The 18335-nt window shown below is 38.0% G+C and overlaps 2 protein-coding genes across 2 annotated transcripts; both read right to left on the bottom strand.

Moving 5' to 3' along the window:
• Positions 1 to 145: 145 nt before the first annotated feature.
• On the bottom strand, positions 146 to 3977 carry LOC110955776 (cytochrome c-a). Its single transcript, XM_022200900.2, has 3 exons — positions 3684 to 3977; positions 3098 to 3275; positions 146 to 1643 (listed from the first exon to the last, which is right to left on the bottom strand). Exons 2-3 carry the CDS (start codon positions 3264 to 3266, stop codon positions 1516 to 1518), a joined length of 297 nt encoding a protein of 98 aa, XP_022056592.2. The 5' UTR covers positions 3267 to 3275; positions 3684 to 3977; the 3' UTR covers positions 146 to 1515.
• Positions 3978 to 7868: 3891 nt separating this feature from the next.
• On the bottom strand, positions 7869 to 10194 carry npvf (neuropeptide VF precursor). Its single transcript, XM_022200901.2, has 3 exons — positions 9987 to 10194; positions 8340 to 8716; positions 7869 to 8131 (listed from the first exon to the last, which is right to left on the bottom strand). The coding sequence occupies exons 1-3, from the start codon at positions 10146 to 10148 to the stop codon at positions 8062 to 8064; spliced, it is 609 nt and encodes a 202-aa protein (XP_022056593.1). The 5' UTR covers positions 10149 to 10194; the 3' UTR covers positions 7869 to 8061.
• Between the last annotated feature and the right edge of the window lie 8141 nt (positions 10195 to 18335).

The following is an 18335-nucleotide window of genomic DNA, read 5'->3' as shown; positions in this document are numbered from 1 at the left end:
CAGTGGTGGAAAAGAGTCTTAGAACACCCTTAAATTTTACACAATCTCAAATATCTTGAAATATTTGTGGACAAATCTTTTTTTGTGTGTTTCAAAAGGTGTGGCTGCATTTGATAGACTCATTTAGCCTTTGTGTGCCAGGGAGTCAAAGTCAGAGAATTTTATTGTCATTGCACACTTTCGTATACAACGAAATTACATTTGAGCCGCCCTGCCAATGGCAGCTCAGGCTGCTGCGCTGTGCAGCGCGCCACCCGTCATGAGGAAACGGGAAAAAAAGAAAAGAAGAGAACATTTGGTGAGGATGGCAGAGGGTGAAATGAAAAAAAAAAAAAAAGGTTCATTAAACAAAATGAAGCCTCCAAAGTTGGGAAAATTCAATTTGAGAAGGAACCTGAAAAAACAAACCCGCAACAAAGCATAACACTAGACAAGGTTAACTGGGGTAAGGGTGAAGGGTAGATATTGTAAAGACGGTTACAATCTGATTTAAACATTTCATTTCTGTGCACGCTATCGTCTGATTCACAGAGCAATATGTGTCATTTCGAATTACACCGTAACGAGTAATTCCAGTGTTCATTCCCACCACTTAATGCATGACTGCAAGATGAAAATTCTAATTACTGATTTAGATAAACCATTTATTTTAATGGGTTGAGTTGACATAATGAATATATCATTTTGAAGTGGACAGAAACTAAGGAAATCCATATTGGAAACAATGATACACAAAGATATTTAACAAAAGGGGTAATTAATTTATTATCATGACCATTTAGCCAAGGATGTGTGGAAAAAATATGGCAAAAAGGTATAAAAAAGCAACTCGGTACAAAGAATATAATAAAAAAAATTTAGGTGCTTAGCATAGTCCCTTATCCAGCAGGTCGTTATTAGAGCAAATTGACCTTACTGTCCTTATATCAAACAGAAAAGGATTTAGAAAATGCATGAAGACAAGACATACTCACATTTTAAAGTGCAACCTTGTAACAGTTAAAGTCTGTAACACCCAGTGGCTTAAAAAGATGAGTAAAAACAGAGTTAACACCAAGTCTACCCATTTTTAAAGCATGTAAACAGAAAAGACTTAACAGGCAGTAAATGCGATATAATAGAAAAATAAACGCAAACAGTGACCTATACTGCGATGAGAGTTAAAGTGGCAAAAATGCAAAATGTGTAGTTTCTGTGCAAGCAGCAGAAAACAATTTAGGCAAACAATAAAATCCCAAAGAGCCTCTAAAAGGAAGCCTTGACTGAGAAGTGTTGGGAAAATCTAAAAGCTGCAGGAAGGCTGACTCAGTTGATGATAAAAACAGCCTTCTGCATACAAAACAGTGTGGCAGCTCTGTTGTAATCTAACAAAATGTAGTGATTTAAATACAGAAACCTACTTAAAATGAAAACATAGAGCACAGTTTGTTTTTCCATGAATGTACAGTATAATACTTATATCCAGGTTTGCATGTGTGCGCTCTATGTCATCACTGCATTAAGAGGTGGCATCCTTTAAATAGGCGATAATATCTGTTCTTTCCTTTTCTTTTTGATGCCAGCGAAGATCATCTTGGTACCTGGAATGTACTTCCTTGGATTTTGAAGGTAGACGTTCAGAGTTTCTTCATCCCATATGATACCTGACAAAAAAATCATAAAACACATGTAAGATTTGCAGTGTGTTTTCAAGACTGTTAGGTTACGTGTTGGTTATATTTCAAATCTGCTTTCTCATGTCTTACGATTGTGCTTAGGTGTTATTGCGTGATGTCAGAGCAGGAAAACTTACTGCCGGCCTGCTTGTTCAGACCTGCAGCTCTGACTGTCAGGCATAGAAAATCTATAAACTAAGATGTTTCTCAACACTACAGCAAAAACACTGACACAAATGTTCCTGGGTGACAGGAAAGCTTCCACATTGGAGTCACACACTTTTCCATGTTAAAATTCTCCTCTGGCATTATTACAGAATAAAGACCCACAGTTCAGTCTGTGGTTCAGTACACGGCTTCAGGCTTTGTGTGTCCTCAGAGAATGTACTTTCTGAACAACTTCCCCACATTACAGAACTGGTTTCCACTATCCATTAGGCAAGCATTTAAATACTTTGTCTGGTCTGCCAGGTTGTCTGGTGCACAATTTTGTACAAAAAATATTCAAAATCAGACACTGTGCTACTTGGGGTGATGCAGTATTTTTCCTCTCCAGTAGGCTGGACATGTAGCTGTGGTTACCGTGGTCCTCTGAGGCAGTGGTTCTCAACTCTGTTCCTCAGGACCCCATGTCCTGCATGTTTTAGATGCTTCCCTGCTCCAACACACCTGATTCAAATGATCAGCTCGTCATCAGGCTTCTGCAGAGGCTTGCTGACGAGCTGATCATTTGAGTCAGGTGTGTTGGAGCAGGGAAGCATCTAAAACATGCAGGACATGGGGTCCTGAGGAACAGGGTTGAGAACCACTGTTCTGAGGTAAAAGTGAACCAACTTTGGAAATAAAAAGTCACATTAACCACAATTTGCTGCTAAACTGTAAGAGAAAGCCTAATTCTTCTGCATACATGTCAAATACATTGTTTTTTTTGTTGCAAAAAATATATATTATATTCAAACTTTTAGCTCCACAAGAAGAAGAACCAAACACTGCACCAGGTGGAACTAAATATTTCCTGTAGTGTGGTTGATTTTAGCCACTTACACATCATAAATGTAAAACCTTCAGAAAAAAGAATTAAATTATAAATATGAAATGCATACCAAAGCTGTTTGTCTTGCTCCGTTGCTACAGTGAAATACAATAGAAGAACTCTCTTTTTACTGATGCATGACTCATAAACTTCAGTATTAATGAGGATCAGAAGGAATCATGTATGACTTTCATTCCTCCATATTGATTCATCAGAACGGAGCACAACTACATCCGGGCTGTAGTTTCCAATTTTCCTTCATTTGCTTTTATACTATAGTTTGCATCTTGAACAGGTAGTCATTGGCATGCATGGACAGCAGTTTAGGACTCAACCAGTCAGTCAGCCATTAAACAGTTTCTCCCATGCTTGTTGGAATTCAGTTGATCTGTTCATCGGTGATCCATACCTTTATCGATGTTGGCCTGCGTGTAGGAGTAGCCAGGTGACTGCCCCGTCTTCCGTCCAAACAGCCCCCACAGGTTTGGTCCCACCTTGTGGCGTCCCCCCTCTTCCACTGTGTGACACTGGGAACATTTCTGGACAAACACCTTCTTCCCCTTCGCAGTGTCTCCCATGACCAGCAGCTGAGGGGAGATCACAGGAGAGCAAACCGTGTACAGTCAGCCACACACAGGACAGGAAAAAAATGAAAGGAGTGGGGAAAACACATAACAGTCTACCAGTTACACAAAATGTAGCCCAGGGCGCATGTGCAGTTGAGTTAAAGTCAAACTAGAACTGGAGTGTTGTTAGAGAAGTTATGAAACGTGTTAATATGTTAACAAAACGAGAGAAAATGAGCTTAACTTGGCAAGCTTCAGAAAGTGTAAAAAGTCAGTCTGAGATGTAGAGCGGGAACACTAGCTTCCTGTTTGTTTACAAGCTGTAGTGGAAAAAGATCGATGGCTCTCTTAAAGTAATAATCCAAAAGAACAACAGAAAGAGGCTCATTCTCCCGTCAGACCGGAATGTGTAGTTAAAACAAAGCCTACCTCCAAGTACTAGTTGTTTCCCCTTTTAGAAGCTTCTTAGATTTCTGTTGTCTTTCAATTGGAAATGTCTCGATGATCCTCGACGTGCTAGATTTGAACCTCAAACCAGAACATCTCACATTTCGGAAGGGCGCGGCTGACTTTGGTTTAATAATCTGTGACGCATCACGTTGGTTACACCCATCTCCAAAGGCAGGTGAGGTATGTTTGTCATGTGTGGGAGCAAACTGCCAGGAGCAGTATGGGGGCTGTGGAATGAGTTGGTTTAGGTGATACTGTCGAATTAAGTGAGATGTCAGTTTTACATTTAGGACTTTATTTGGACAGTGTGACCAGACAATAGTGTTAACTTTCTCCTAAGACCTCAATCTGACAGCACGCCCCCCTGTACGCCAAGGGTGTGTTCCCATATTAAAAATATTGTTCACATCGTTAATCGCTGAATTGCGTAATGCAGTGATATAATAAGGAAAACGGTATCATATCTTAATCCGTTCTGCCGATATTTGTGATCAGAATAACCTGGGTAGAAGTCAAACGTCTGTCTTCTAAAACTCACGTCTTCCACAACAGATGTTTCCAGTTTTTATAGTGGAGTTTGCAGCTCCACTGTGTCCAGGGGTTAAATAAGGAGAGAGCCCATCAGAGCTGAGCTCCGCCTCCTTCAAATCCCAAACAGCCCCATCTACTCCAGTACCTTAGCACTGTACGTTTTCAGAAAACTCTTTAAATCTTCTTTCAGAGAGTGTCTTGTAATGTAAAATAACAACAATAACAAACTACCATATGTACAATATCGGCGCTTTATCTAACAAACAGCAAGCGGCTCCATACTGTCTCCAAACCGAGAGGGTCTGTGCGCAATTACGCACGCTGAAGAGCAGCGATAGCATCACTGTTTATTTACATCTGCTGACATGTCATTATGAACTTAGCCAAATGGTTTCATTTACAGCAAACAACTGAACTGCTGCGCACAGATTCACTTTAAAAAAAAAATCTTGAAATCACTGAGGAAAAAAAACAGTTATGCCCAGGATGAATTCCGTCATAGCTGTCACTACACTTTTACTTCTTACAGAAAAAGTCTGAATATCGTTTCCTCTGGAGATTTTTTTTTTATAGAGTGGCAAGTAAATTATTGTGGGGAGGTGTGTCAGGTATCAAATGCTTAATTGAGATTATATTTTCAGCAGCTGCATTACTGCATAGAACTGATATAATTGCTTTAAAATTTTAAACAAATACATAAATTAATGTATGAATGAATGGACAAAACATAGAGGTAATGACTTTTCCATGACAGGATTCTCAAGGTTTCCTAATACATGAATTGAATGCATTATAATACAGTTTTATTTAAATAAATCATTTTTAAAAATGTCTGATTGCAGTGTATTTAGGTCTAGGCCCAAAATAGGGTGATGTGTTGTTGCACATCCTGCTGTTTATGGCACTTCAGGTATGAGACTGTAGGTTAAAAAAATACAGAGACAGCAGTGGTGTTGATTTGCAAAGTATCTGATGTGAGCTGCACATTTAAACACAGGATACAGAAAGTTAATACAACTATCTATTTTCTAGAAATGTTAATAGTAAGATGGCTGGAATCTTGGAATATAGGAATCTGGTGCAATGTAGTAATAATAAGACACATTCAAAGCAGCCACGAGACACTCCTTATTAGTGAGTGAAATTTTAATCAAATAAAATAGCCACTCTAGGTTAGGATGTCCTTTTTTGAACATAGTAATTTTCTCTTTGTTCTCTGTTTACTGGGTTAAGGAGAAAACGGCTCATCAGGTCAGAATGGGTGGGCTAATGCAACTTCCTGGGTGTGTCTGGCAGGATGACAGGTTTTGAGGTGCACAGTTAGGAGTGGTGATTTCAGGTAAGGTGAGGTAGTCAGTCTTGTGATTGTAACAGCAAACATATTCTTTGTATTGTCAGAGGCAAACAGACAGTGACACTTGGGGAAAAAAAACACTTTGAGAAACATCTGTGTGGTTTTCAATAGGTTGAAATGTGTTTGTCACAATTCAATACCCATTAAGGATCCATCACACATCCAACATGTTTTTCAGCATTATTCCTCGGTTCCTTCATCACTCAATTTTTCTGTTAGAAACGATTTTAACTTTTACAGCAAAAAGCTTCTATGTAGTTTGTTTTCTACCTGGGGTCTTTGTGAGAGACCGCAGTCAGACCTCTGTCTTATATGGACAGGTGTAAGTTCCAGTTACCAAGATACATTTTATTTACTTGTCACTAGATGGAAGGTAGTATTAAGATATAGGACTCTCTTTGTTAATTTGAACAAATAGGAGATGTCTCAGTGGAAACTTTTTTGTTTGTCCCCCTCTAGTGGTCAATCACGGCCATGAATGGATGGTAGTCTTGCTGTATTGACAGTGTTTCAGTGGGTTAATGTAGAGCTCATACTAATCCTGCAATTTGTAATAAGTAGGTTTAAAGATTTAAAAACTATATATATATATATATATATATATATATATATATATATATATATATATATATATATATATATATATACATACATACATGTTGATGTCAAAAAAGGACAGACGATGTTGATTTTGATTGTATTTCACACAAATGGTTTCACGACTGCCTCTCTCATCGTCAGTAGTGTGCGTTTTAGGGAAATTATTTCTCTACGTTTTTCACTTATGTCAAAATCAGTCCCAAAAGGTTCAAGTTTGGGTCCTTTCCTGTATACAATTTAAATCAACAGCATTACATCCATTAAAACAAAGTGTAATGCCCATCTGTATGCAGCTGTTACAGTTCTATATTGCTTTGCTTTTGCTGCACAGCCATTTTAATTCTACAACAAGTATTGGACAAATAGCAAGATGCACTGTAATTTAAAGTTAAAGACAAAAAAGACCAAATATATGGTCTCTGGAAATATTGTGGACAACAGTTAGAAAATCGCCACTCTGAGTGGACAGAGCATGGAGAAAGACTCGGAGTATAAATGTCTAGATATCTGATTCAATCAAAACCTGCATTTATTTTCATATTGACATACATGTCAGCATGATATAACAAAAAACTCTGATTTTCCTCCACTCTAAAAGCCTCTGATTAAGTTAACTACTCGATTCTAAGATTCATGACTTGTTACAGCTATTCAACTCATCACTGCTGACTTTATTAAAGTGTTCTGGCCAACAGTAAGACATGACAGACATTGGTTTATTTTTATTTATGAGGCACTGAATGGTAAGATGCCACCATATATAGCTTCTTTGTTAAGCTACTTTTAGTTTTTGTGTTGCACATAAAATATTTTACAGAACTGTACTTGTGGATCAAATTAAAACCATGATTTCAAACTTCACCGCTCTCAAATATAGCCGTTTTCAATTGCATTTTGTTAGTATTCTTTTCAGTTATTCTCCTATTTGTTCTGTTTTGATTGTCCTCACAATGCTTTCGTTGCAAATTAGGGAATCCCCTCAATATTGTTGGATTCAGTATTTTTGCATATGAGATTTAGAAGATGGTTTTATCATGAAAGATACCATGACAGGACAATAATGTTTGTGATTTAATATTCATTAGCAAAGCTTCCTGATGCTTTTCTGAATCAGGGCTGGACAGGAACATGGTCTGTTAGATCTGTGTGAGCTAGTTGGCGCACAACAATGACAGACAGAACAACATGAAAACAAGAAGTGTGGTTCCTTAAATGACCACCATGTTCAGGGCTGCTATGGTTACATGAACCAAAGTGAGCCCCACTGGACCTTAAGGTCCTGTAAGTGCACCCATAATATGGTGAAGTGGCAAATGAGTGGTTGTGTGACATGTATACAGTGTTCAAATCAAAAATCTTTGTTCTTAAAATAATAAGTTGTACTTTTACAATGTCTGACTGCAAAATTAGACCATTTTACTCAATTTGAATCCTCTTAAAACATCATGATTCTACAGATATTTGCTGTTTTTTTATGTAATTTTTGAAATTACTATGAGCATGTTTTTACATATTTGTCCTGGCAACCATGCTACAAGATGCTCCCATTTTTTCCCCTGATTTTTAAATTATTTTTTTTAAACATTTAAAGTCACCAACTATTTCAACAGTTTAGTTATCGATGAAGATGGGTAGTGAAGAAATCATTTTCTATGATTCAATGTAAAACCAACACAAACCACTCTTGAAGCCTTTATTGTTTGACTGTGTTCTCCATCACAATAACACCACTTTATTGAAAGATAATAAACAATTTCTAGAATCTCTCTAGCCTTTTTTTTTTTAGTTATTTAACTTTAAGCATTTGTCCTCACAGTAAACACACCTAATGATATCTACCTATAGTAGACGTCACTACTATAGCAAACCCCTTCATCCTTTAAAGGCTTTGTCCTCTCTTTCTTCTTCTTCTGAGCTGCTTGTAAAGTCAAAATCTCCAGCCCTGTATGGAGTAAATACAGTTTGTATTAATCACAACAAATCTCACAGACTAGTATGAATGGATATACAGGTTAAATAGAATATAAAATAGCATAGACTGATAGACCAATACATTCAGGACAAATACACCAATCCCCTCTAAAAGCAGAAATAAGTGAACATGAGAACGGAGCTACATCATCATATCATTAAAGGAATGAGTTGCCTACCAGTACAAACCAGAGTTCAATAACCGTTCACTGGCCAGAGACCTGAGAAATCTCCAGTAAGGACTGTTTCTTCCAAATCTTTGAGGCATCACGGGGTCAATCGCCTCTCGGACATATGGGCAGTCTGCACACATTTTGATCAACTGGGCAGACTTTCCAAACCTCTGAGGCTTATTGGGGCTCAAGGACGATTCCGTTTCATCCCTCAGATCGTTGTTCCTCTCAAAACGCATGGGGATGTTGGCGTGCATGTGGATAGGTTTGGCGGTGGGCGGGTAGAGCCTGATGATGGTCGGGATGCTCTTCTTATAGTTGTTGGGGCTCACATGTATGTTGTAGCTCTCCAGATCTAAACTCCTGCGGATTTCACTTTTCATCTGGAACGAGATGATTGGATAAATAGGTCAAACCATTTGTGTGTGTGTAATAATCAAGCATATCATTTTAGGCTCCAAAAGAGTACATTGGGTATATGTTTTTCAGATTTTAGATTAGATTTTATAGGAAAACAGTAAATTAATAATAGGGATGTCTGGTATTGGCTTTTTTTTGCCAATAACCGAAATGCCGATTATTGTCCAATAGCTGATTCTGATATCAATCGATACTGATATATGTGGGCTATTTAATTAGTTTTAGAGTTTTAGGTAGCATCACATATCTCCTGTCATGGAATTAACACATCATGCCTAATTTTCCTGTGATGTCCCACTGGATGCATTCTCAAATGCAACAAGACTTGTAAATGTAAACGCTGCCAATGCAAAATTGGAAAACTGCTTCAACTTCAGTTATGTAAAAATGCCATTTTTAAAAAATTGTCTCAAACAACAGTTCACACACTCCCTCTCTCTCTTCCTCTGTGAGTCCGGTACATACCGATGAAATCCAGGCATTATTTTCTCAATTTTCATGATAGGCAAAATAAACAGAACAATATTGACCGATGTTACATTTTTATGCCAATATTGGGCCAATAACATCTGTAGGCCGATATTATCAGACATCCCTAATTTATAATGAATAAAATCAAATAATTGCAGCCTTAGTTTTTGCTAATGATCCCATTGAACAATAATTTTACACCTTTCAGGGCTGAAACACCTTCAAAAAACCTACAGTACTTATTATATTTTATCTGACTGAACTTGCCAGTTGTCAGTCACGATGAAATGTATAGATTTAAAAAAAATCTTCACAAAGTACAGGTAGAAGTTTGTAAAGTTGTAAAAGTGATGCACAGTGCATCATGACTGTACAACAGATGAGTTAAAATGTTGTCATATTAACCACAAGGATTTCAGGGCTTCAACTAACAAATATTTCTGCATTCAATCATCTGGTTTGCTTATAAAAATTCAAAAAATAGTCCAAGTCCCAGATGAGATCTTTGAATTGGTTGTTTCATCTGCCCAAATCTTCCCAAAATGAGATATTCAGTTGATTCATATATATAGCAAGTAAAAGCATCAAATACTTACTTTTGTACAGCATGGATTAGAGATTGTTTGACATTTTTACTTTGGAAAAAATAAGATTAAGCAATTCTACAAACAACATTTTTCTACTGATCCACTAATCAGTTTTTCAGAAAACTGGTTAAGCAGCTCAGTACGATAAATATCTGCTTCATTAAATGTCTCTTACCTGTTGGTGCGGCTGTTTCCTCGCAGACTGTTTGCCATCACCGCTGATCAGCAAAGTTTTATCACCATGGATTGATTTCCCATACACCCGAAGGTTAAATGCTCCAAGACCCCCAAGCGTCAGAAGCGCTACCAGTATTGTTGGCAACACGTTATCATTCATTTTTGCCAACTTCTTTCAGGATACATACCTTATTTCATAGTAATCACACCATCTCCTGTTATTAAAGACCTCCGGATGCATACGTCACCAGTGACATGTGATAAAGACGCAGACACATTCACACACAGACACACATCTTCAGCCTCTTTTGAAGTCAACACATTCTTAACTTGTCTATTAATCATCCAGCTCTGAAGAATATATTTGAAAAGGTATGTAAGTCCTAATTGGACTGCTGAATAAAGCAGCCGCCAGGTTGCTTTTTTTTTTTTTTTTTTTTGTCAAACCTGAAAGGAGATCATAGGAACACTGAAAACAGATGTTAAATGAAAATACTGAATGGCACCATTCAAATTCAAAATATATACATAACGTGTATTATCCGGTTCTAGTGGGGTTCCATTTTCTTGTAAGCTGTACTAATTGTGTCCAAGTTGGCGATGTCAATTAGGACCAAATCCCACAATAGGAAAAAAAGAGTGTTTTGATGACCTGACAGACAGAATACACATCTAAATTTTAAAAGCAGCATTACTAGTTTTGAGCGGATGGCTAGATAGATAGATAAGTAATCCTAAGAGAAATTCAAGTACAGCAACTACTGACTGTTCTTTACCAGTCAAAGCTTTATGGGACAGTGGCAAAGAGAAAGCCAATGTTGAAAAAAGCAAACATGCTAACAATGCACATCATCATAAACACACCTTTCTGACTGTAAAGCATGGTGGTGGCAGCATCATGACGTGGGCATGCTTCTCTGGTTCTGAGGTTCTGAACTTGAAAGGGGAGATTACTTACGCAATATTCACTTATTTTACATTTAATATTTTTAGACATTACTTTACAGATATCAGTTTTCACTTTGACATCAAAGAATCTTATTTGTACATACTTGTCAAAAACGCAGATTAAATTGACTGTAACCAGGGTTGAAAAGCAATAAAAAATTAAAACTTCCAAGGGGAGTGTACATTTTTTCCAGGTGCCGTATGTCACCTGATAAATGTGCGTCCAATTATTCCCTTTTCTATTAGTTCTGTTTTGATCCTTAGATGAACTTGGCTTTTTTGTTGCGAAATATTCCGTTATGTTTGTCCAGCAACATCTTTTCCGCATTGAGCTGTTAAAGGTTTCCTTTTGGAACCCCTGAAGCAAGCAAGGTTTGTTGACGCTCTCCTAAGAGAGAAGAATTAAGCCAAATAAAATACATATTAATAGTAGATTGTGTAAAGCCCACAATCTCCAGGCCTCAGCTAATGTTGGTATCAGCATATAACTATATTGTGAGAGATACGCCGACATGAAAAAAGATGCTTTGTGAAGTTTAGAAAGGGTAGCATCTCATAGCTTGTCCAGCAGAGTAGCTTTGATTCTGTTGTTTACAGCAGTCTGCAGCACATGTAGCAGAGTACGTATCGCAGCTGAGCAGATGGTGGTGCAGCATCCAATAGTATCTTCACAGTATGATGCTAACTGATTTATTAAAAACCTTTCTGAAAAGTTAATAAAGAATGACCCCATCATTTTCCCTTCTGAATATCCAAATATATACTGAACAAATTGGGTAATTATACATAAGTATTGTTTTTTTTTTTGTACTAAAATCCAGTGTTGTCAGGCTTGTCTAAGAACAGCTGCATGTGATCACAAGCTGTATGGACAACAGCTCCGTATATTCTGTAGTGCTTTGCACAACAGATTTTGTTTGTGATCTTATGGAAGGTTTTCTATTTCTTTTGTTGCCTTCAGAGCATTTTATTTTTCGTGGTTGAGCAACAGAACCTTCACTCTCTGCCCCGAAGAAGACACAAGTCCCAACATGTGGGGATCTCTCTGACATACATCTATATGTCAGTATAATAAAAGCACTTTAATCTAAGGAGTGCCTGGGTTTGAGGGGATTTCATTCTCTCTCACTTTTTCTCTGTTGATTTTCCCCTCTTAACATAAAAGGGCACCAGATCCAAACAACTACACTTTTTTATACAATGCACGCCCACAACCTGCACTTTCAGTGGGTGTTTTACGGGACTTCAAAAGGTTTGTCACGCAATTACCTAATTGAATACCCTTTGAAAAATAAAAATACCCAGTCTTTTTGTCCTGTGCTTTCTTGCTAATTTGGGGCTTTCAAATGTTCCCATGCAAGACTATTGACTCATGAACAAAGCAGCACAAAATCCCCCTCTGATTGTTACAACTGCTATTAAAATTAACCAATCTAGCAACGGTTGCACAATTTAGCTTTAACAAGTATTTGCACCACAGGAGTGCAGATGACGTCATTCACCATTTCTGCTTCTGAAGGTGGCTTCAGATGCACAAATGATTCATTGGAGCTGTGTGTACATCCAAAGTAGATGGAATGTAAGGAATGCCTGTTGAGTGACCTGCAAAGAACTTTAATTGGATCTTTGTGTTGTGACCCTGACATTGCTGCCATTTGTTCCCGTATCTACTAGCACCTCTGAGCACACACGGTGTTTAACAGAGTGCTTTAAAGTATCTCAGCAGAAAAGTATCCGAATCACATCTGGTTTCAGTGATCAGAATCAACCGTAAGATGTTTTTATGGCTATTGTTTCAGTCTATTTTTCTGCATTATCATTTATCTCCCCCCTCCCTCCTCTTTGTGCTTTCTCTGACCCTGGCCCCAGCTCGCAGACTAAGGGGTCTGGGATTTACGATCATGAGTCCGACACTTACCCAGAGTCCTATCCAGAGAGGGTTTCACTATACCTTAAGCTCCCTCTTTGTTCTTTCCCTGAGCTCTCTGAGCACTCCCTTCAAGACCTTGTTCTCTGCCACTGTAATTCTCTCTTCTTAATGTTTTTAATGTTCATCCTTCACCACCCCGGCGGCCTTTTCATCTTTCCATTTACATGCTTTTGGGCCTCCTTCCCCTCCTCTCTGCTTCAACATACTTGAAAACAGACGCTGCTGCCTTGATAGAAATATAGCTCAGGTTTGATTTAAACGACTTCTACCTTCCATAAATAACATCGTTTTTAAAAGAAAATCTTGGATCCATGTTTCATATCACTTGTAGTAAACACCTTTATTTAAGTTTATCATTAAAATCTAATCAAGAACACACAGGGGAAGACTGATTTGAAGTAAAGCAAACACAGGTAGACCCAAAGAAAAGGCAAAATGGGATAGAAGCAAGAAACAGTGTGAAAGTGGCAACAATGAGACCATTGATCCTTGCTTGTCTCTCCGGCTCTCTGTCTGGGAATTGGCAGGGTTCCCAGAATTCCACACCAGGACCGGGACACCCTCAGACTCCTGCGATGATTTGTGGGAGTGCGCTGTTATCCCCCTGTTGAGCTGATTTATACCCAGTTTTATCTTCCTGCTCACTTAGACATCAGCCAGGTCATCATCACAACACTTCCCATGCCTGTACACTCAGCAAGGAGACACATTCATCAAGGCCATGTGACGGGTTATGGTTTTATCAATGATCAAATCCATTTCTGTGGGATCACAACATTATAATGTATGGGAAGACGCACTGACGGCAGGCAGACAGACTCACAGGCTGATGCCACGGTGCTGTATGTGTGTCCACTGTGATTCTCTGTCTCTGATTGTGGTGGATGATGATGGATCCATGTCTATCACACATCCACAAAAGAGAAGTCAAATAAAAACTTTGAACTTATAAAAAGTCCAGGAGACAGATGTAGAAACGGAAAGAAGTGGAACTTTCATTTCTTCTCAAAGACAGACAATAGGAGTTTTATGTTAAAGAGTTTAACCTTTTACACATCCAGAGGCCTGAGCATTTTTTGGAACCATAAGCAGAATTTGACAGCTCTGCCCCATACTGTAATCCTCTCAGGAAAAGACAGTAAATTATCCTGGCTAGTTTCCTTCTAATGACAGGCAGTAAAATTCTGCAAAAACACGATAGCACATGGTATTACATTAAGGACCATGCAGGCCATATTACATATTTTTTGTCAGTATCAGCAAGTCCCAAGAAGAGATCCAAACCGGCAATGTGTGTTTTGTAAAACTTTCTGCCTCTCTCAGGAACCACTGAGGACATAAATTTGAAAGCGGGTCAGAAATATTGGTTACTTGACCAAACAGCTGGGTGCTGTAGTTTTTAACCAACATAACTCAAACAGGATTAAACACATTTGTTAGGCTATGTTGTGAATTTGATACTACAGTGAGTATTAATGACACCACAACAGCATATATCAGACTGTCATAAAACCTCCATGGCCGACCTAATGAAGAGTCATGTCAGCTAGTGTAAATGTTTCTTATTCAAGTTTTTAAAAAACTTTTCGAACCTGTAACACAGAGGAACAAGCTTTAAGGCTTTGGCAATACAGAAAACACTCCAACTAATTTTTGGTTTTGGTCTTTTCAAAGCACTTATGCCATTAAGAAAATTTGGATTTCACAGGGTTCTACTTTAAACTGCAAAAGTGAGCACAGGTTGTCATATTTTGCCATTCTGTTTCCAATCCGAGTCATTTTAATGGTTACGGTGGCTGTTTTAAGCAGTATTCAGACACTAACACTAGTCTATAGGAATAAATTAGGCTTACACTTATTTTTTTTCTGTTGATCAATGAGCATTGTCCTTGTCAAATAAATAAATAAACAAAATGACATAAAAGGAACTCATAGTCCTCCAAAGATTGTAAAATTTTAACCACTCAGGCTAATTAAACCTCCTCAAAATGTCTTGAATAAAACACCAAGTTTTGAAAGGATTATCTGTGGACCCTGAGTGCATGTCTTGACTTTAACTTAACTGTCTTCTTTGTTTTATTTTTTTAAATAGGTTTATTAGTCTGCAAATCCCATTTACATCACTGTTGTTCAGGTGCCTAGACAAAAAAACAAAACAAAACAACTTAACTCGGATTTCTCCCTTCACAAGACTTATTGAGTCCCTTTATCATTTCTTTCTTATTACATTAGAAATTTTACAAACATTTTAAGTTCATCTTTGTCAGGTACAAAGAACAAAAGCAACACCACTCCATCTTTAAAAAGGAATGATCACCTGTGTTATGAGTTATGGGCAAGAATAATTTGAATCAGTTACCCAAAAGTAATTTTCTGTGGCCTCGATTTATGCATATTCTAAACTGAAAGTCCCTCTTTGGTTTAGTTGGGCAGGTTTTTGCAAAAACAAAGTATAAATTTTGTGGTTATGCTCTGTTTTCTGACAGTTTGCAAATAAAAACACTAGACGGCACTGAAGGTTTGGATAATCCAATAGAGTGTGTAGATTTGTTTGTAGGAGCATCTTGCCTTTCTCTTTTACTAAACAGTCTTTGTTCATTTAAGTAGTTATGTCTTCTTCTACTAACTTTGATAAATACAGTTTAGGAGACTGATTTTATGTGATATTCAGTGCACAACAATGACTTAAAGTGAATCTCTACCACACTGCACATCCCACCAGATGGCGCTCTAACACACTGGCTCTCTGGTTGTAGAGGAGGAGGAGCATCTAAAAGAGGTGGAGAGTCAGAGGAGGAGGTTGTCCTCAGAAAAAGAGGGAGTGTCTCTGAAAAGGGGAGGTGTTTTGATGACTGTCCAGGTAGAGGAGGTGCAAAAGCACTGACCAATCAGAGCGTAGCAGAAATCCACCAATGAGAGAGGCAGAGGAAAAGCTAGGACAGGCAGGCAGGAAACTGAGCAAATGACCCTTGATGAGAGAGAGGAGGTGGGGGATGGGGAGGATGAGGGGAGGAAAAGGGGCCCTGGGAGAGGAGAGGGGTGTATTTCTGTAAAAAATGTAGGCTTGGTTGGAAAAAAAAATGCCATAGCTTTTGTTTGTCTTATTTTTTTCTTAGTATAAGATATATAGCTTTCTCGTAACATAAATGCTTATGGTCCGTTCAAGTGTAAAGAGACAAATAACAAATGTATGGTGGAGAAGATGAGCGATTGAGAGTCAGCAATAAAATACAGAGAGAAGCAAAAAAAAAATGCTTCGACGAAAGAAATAAGGCGAATGGAATCAGAAGATGTGCCACTGGTAAAGAAAACGGGCAAACGGAGAGTATGAGAGAGTTTGACTGATGATAAGAGATTAACGCTCGACAGGGTTTACAAATGCCTGCTGTTACGGCTGGAAAAAACAAGCCCCTGTCATATTGTTGCTTTCTTTGCTTTAACTTGATTTGAGTGTTTGCACAGTCATTTATCTGTTGAGTGACTTTCATGATCCCTGGGCCTTGGAAACCTCTTAAAAGCATGCCGTGGAAATTCCAAAAACACTGGTGTTTCTAAGAAAATAAGCGTCTTTTTACTCCATTTTTGGTGCTTTAATTAAGGTAAAACATTTTGTAACAAGTATTTGTGGAGTTACAGCACTGAGATGATAAAGTCAGAAAGAGATTGAAGTTATGAGTGGAAAACATAGCTGAGAAAAAAACTCTTTCCCTCTGAGTTTCTCCTGACCTCTGGGCCTTCTCTTTGCTCCCAGTTGGATGACCGGTTTGGCTGCTGTTCAGGGGGTCACAGGAGACCAAAAGGTCAAAAGACACCCACACAGAGACACACGGTGTGACCCCCAACCCCTCCACGGGATGCGGTTCAACTCTGCACAGCGCCTAAAGCAAAGCAGCCGGGAATGCTGCATTTTTCAACACACAAAAATGTGATTAGTTGTACTGCAATTTGCATATTTTTAGCCACATCAAACTCACTTTCTTAATTGGCGACGTGGAAAAAGACAGACTCGGATAAAAATGGTTTTGTTCCTTTTGTTCCCACTCTTAACCATATCAGTGGAGATGTTTCAAATGCAAGATTGAGTATTGCAGAGGTGGTGGAGGATCAGCAAAAACCTGAAGAAAAAAAACGCCAAAATTAGTTCACAAGGGAGTATTTCTGTCTTTAGCATGAGCTCTTTTCCAAGCGACTTTCTGTTCAACTGCCGAATCACTGCGGGTCAGGCTTATCAGGTCAAAGAAAATACTTTGGTAAAAAAAAAACAAAAAAAACCAAGTGAAAAATAGGCCTTAAACAGTGCAGTTTTAGGGCTCAATTTGCCTAACTTGTTCATAATGAGCTTCCAACAGTGAAACACCAAATGCTGAGTTTGCACTTACCACAGCTTTCCTTTGGTAAATGAGAACAAATACGACTATTGTAACATTAAGAAAAGACAAAAATGAAACTGTAGTTGAGTTACCGGAGTTAATGTCAGCATGTATGCTGCATGTCGTGGTGAAGAGAAAATACACAAAAGCCGTATTAAGTCAGTGCAGATGTATTATAACTTAATTTTACAAGTTGACCCTTCAAAAAAAAAAGGTTTAAATACAAGCAGCGAAGTGCATGCACTTAGCTGTGTATAGTTACAGTACAAGCACTCATGTTTCACTTCCAGGAAGCTCTCAAACTCTGATGCGTTAACCTCCTCAGATTAACACTGTACTGTAGTTAATGCTATATTAAGCACAGTGTTATGACTGTGTGTAGCTGCACAGAATCTCCCTCTTTTTTGTGCATGTTTTCCTAAAATTCAATTTTAAGATGTGTTGTTAAACTAGTTTTGGAAATATTTATGTTTCATAATAATAATGAGTGAGATTCAAGACCTTTATTTATCACAAACACAATAGTGTAATGCACAGTGACATGCATTGTGCACTTGAGTATAAAAGGAAAGATTTTTCAAAGAGGCTCTATAATGCAAAAGCTATCACAAGAAATCAATAAATGAATTTCATGTCTGTAAAACCGAAGAGCATTTAATGAACTTTATGGTCACAGATGTTCTCTATTTTAAGAAATCTAGTGTAACACAGAAACTGAGCTTCGTTTTTTAACAGAACTTTAAAGCTGATTATATACAGAGTGTCTGTGATTATCCACATTTAACAGAACAGGCTGCCAGACTACCTTTAAAGTTTTAGGTGTAACTTTTGAAACAATGTAGCAACTACTTGGATCATCTGAGTTCAGGAGTTAAACTATTTTGAATAGAAATACATGTAGTAATGGCTGCAATATGCTTCTGAATCACAACCGGCCGACAGGATTTGGAGGAAATTTGCAGTTTCTGGCTTCAATAAAAAAAGGAAGTGCCTGCATTGAAAAAGCTCATCAAGTTGATTAAAGAGATTTTTTCATTTTTGTCAAATTCTTGGGCTATAGAAATAAAATGCATATTAAAAGCAGACACTGGTATTTGTG

Source organism: Acanthochromis polyacanthus, chromosome 11, assembly GCF_021347895.1.
Source record: "Acanthochromis polyacanthus isolate Apoly-LR-REF ecotype Palm Island chromosome 11, KAUST_Apoly_ChrSc, whole genome shotgun sequence".
Taxonomy (NCBI): Eukaryota; Metazoa; Chordata; class Actinopteri; family Pomacentridae; genus Acanthochromis; species Acanthochromis polyacanthus.
The sequence above is the reverse complement of the archived record's forward strand: the minus strand, read 5'-3'. Positions and strand labels throughout refer to the sequence as shown.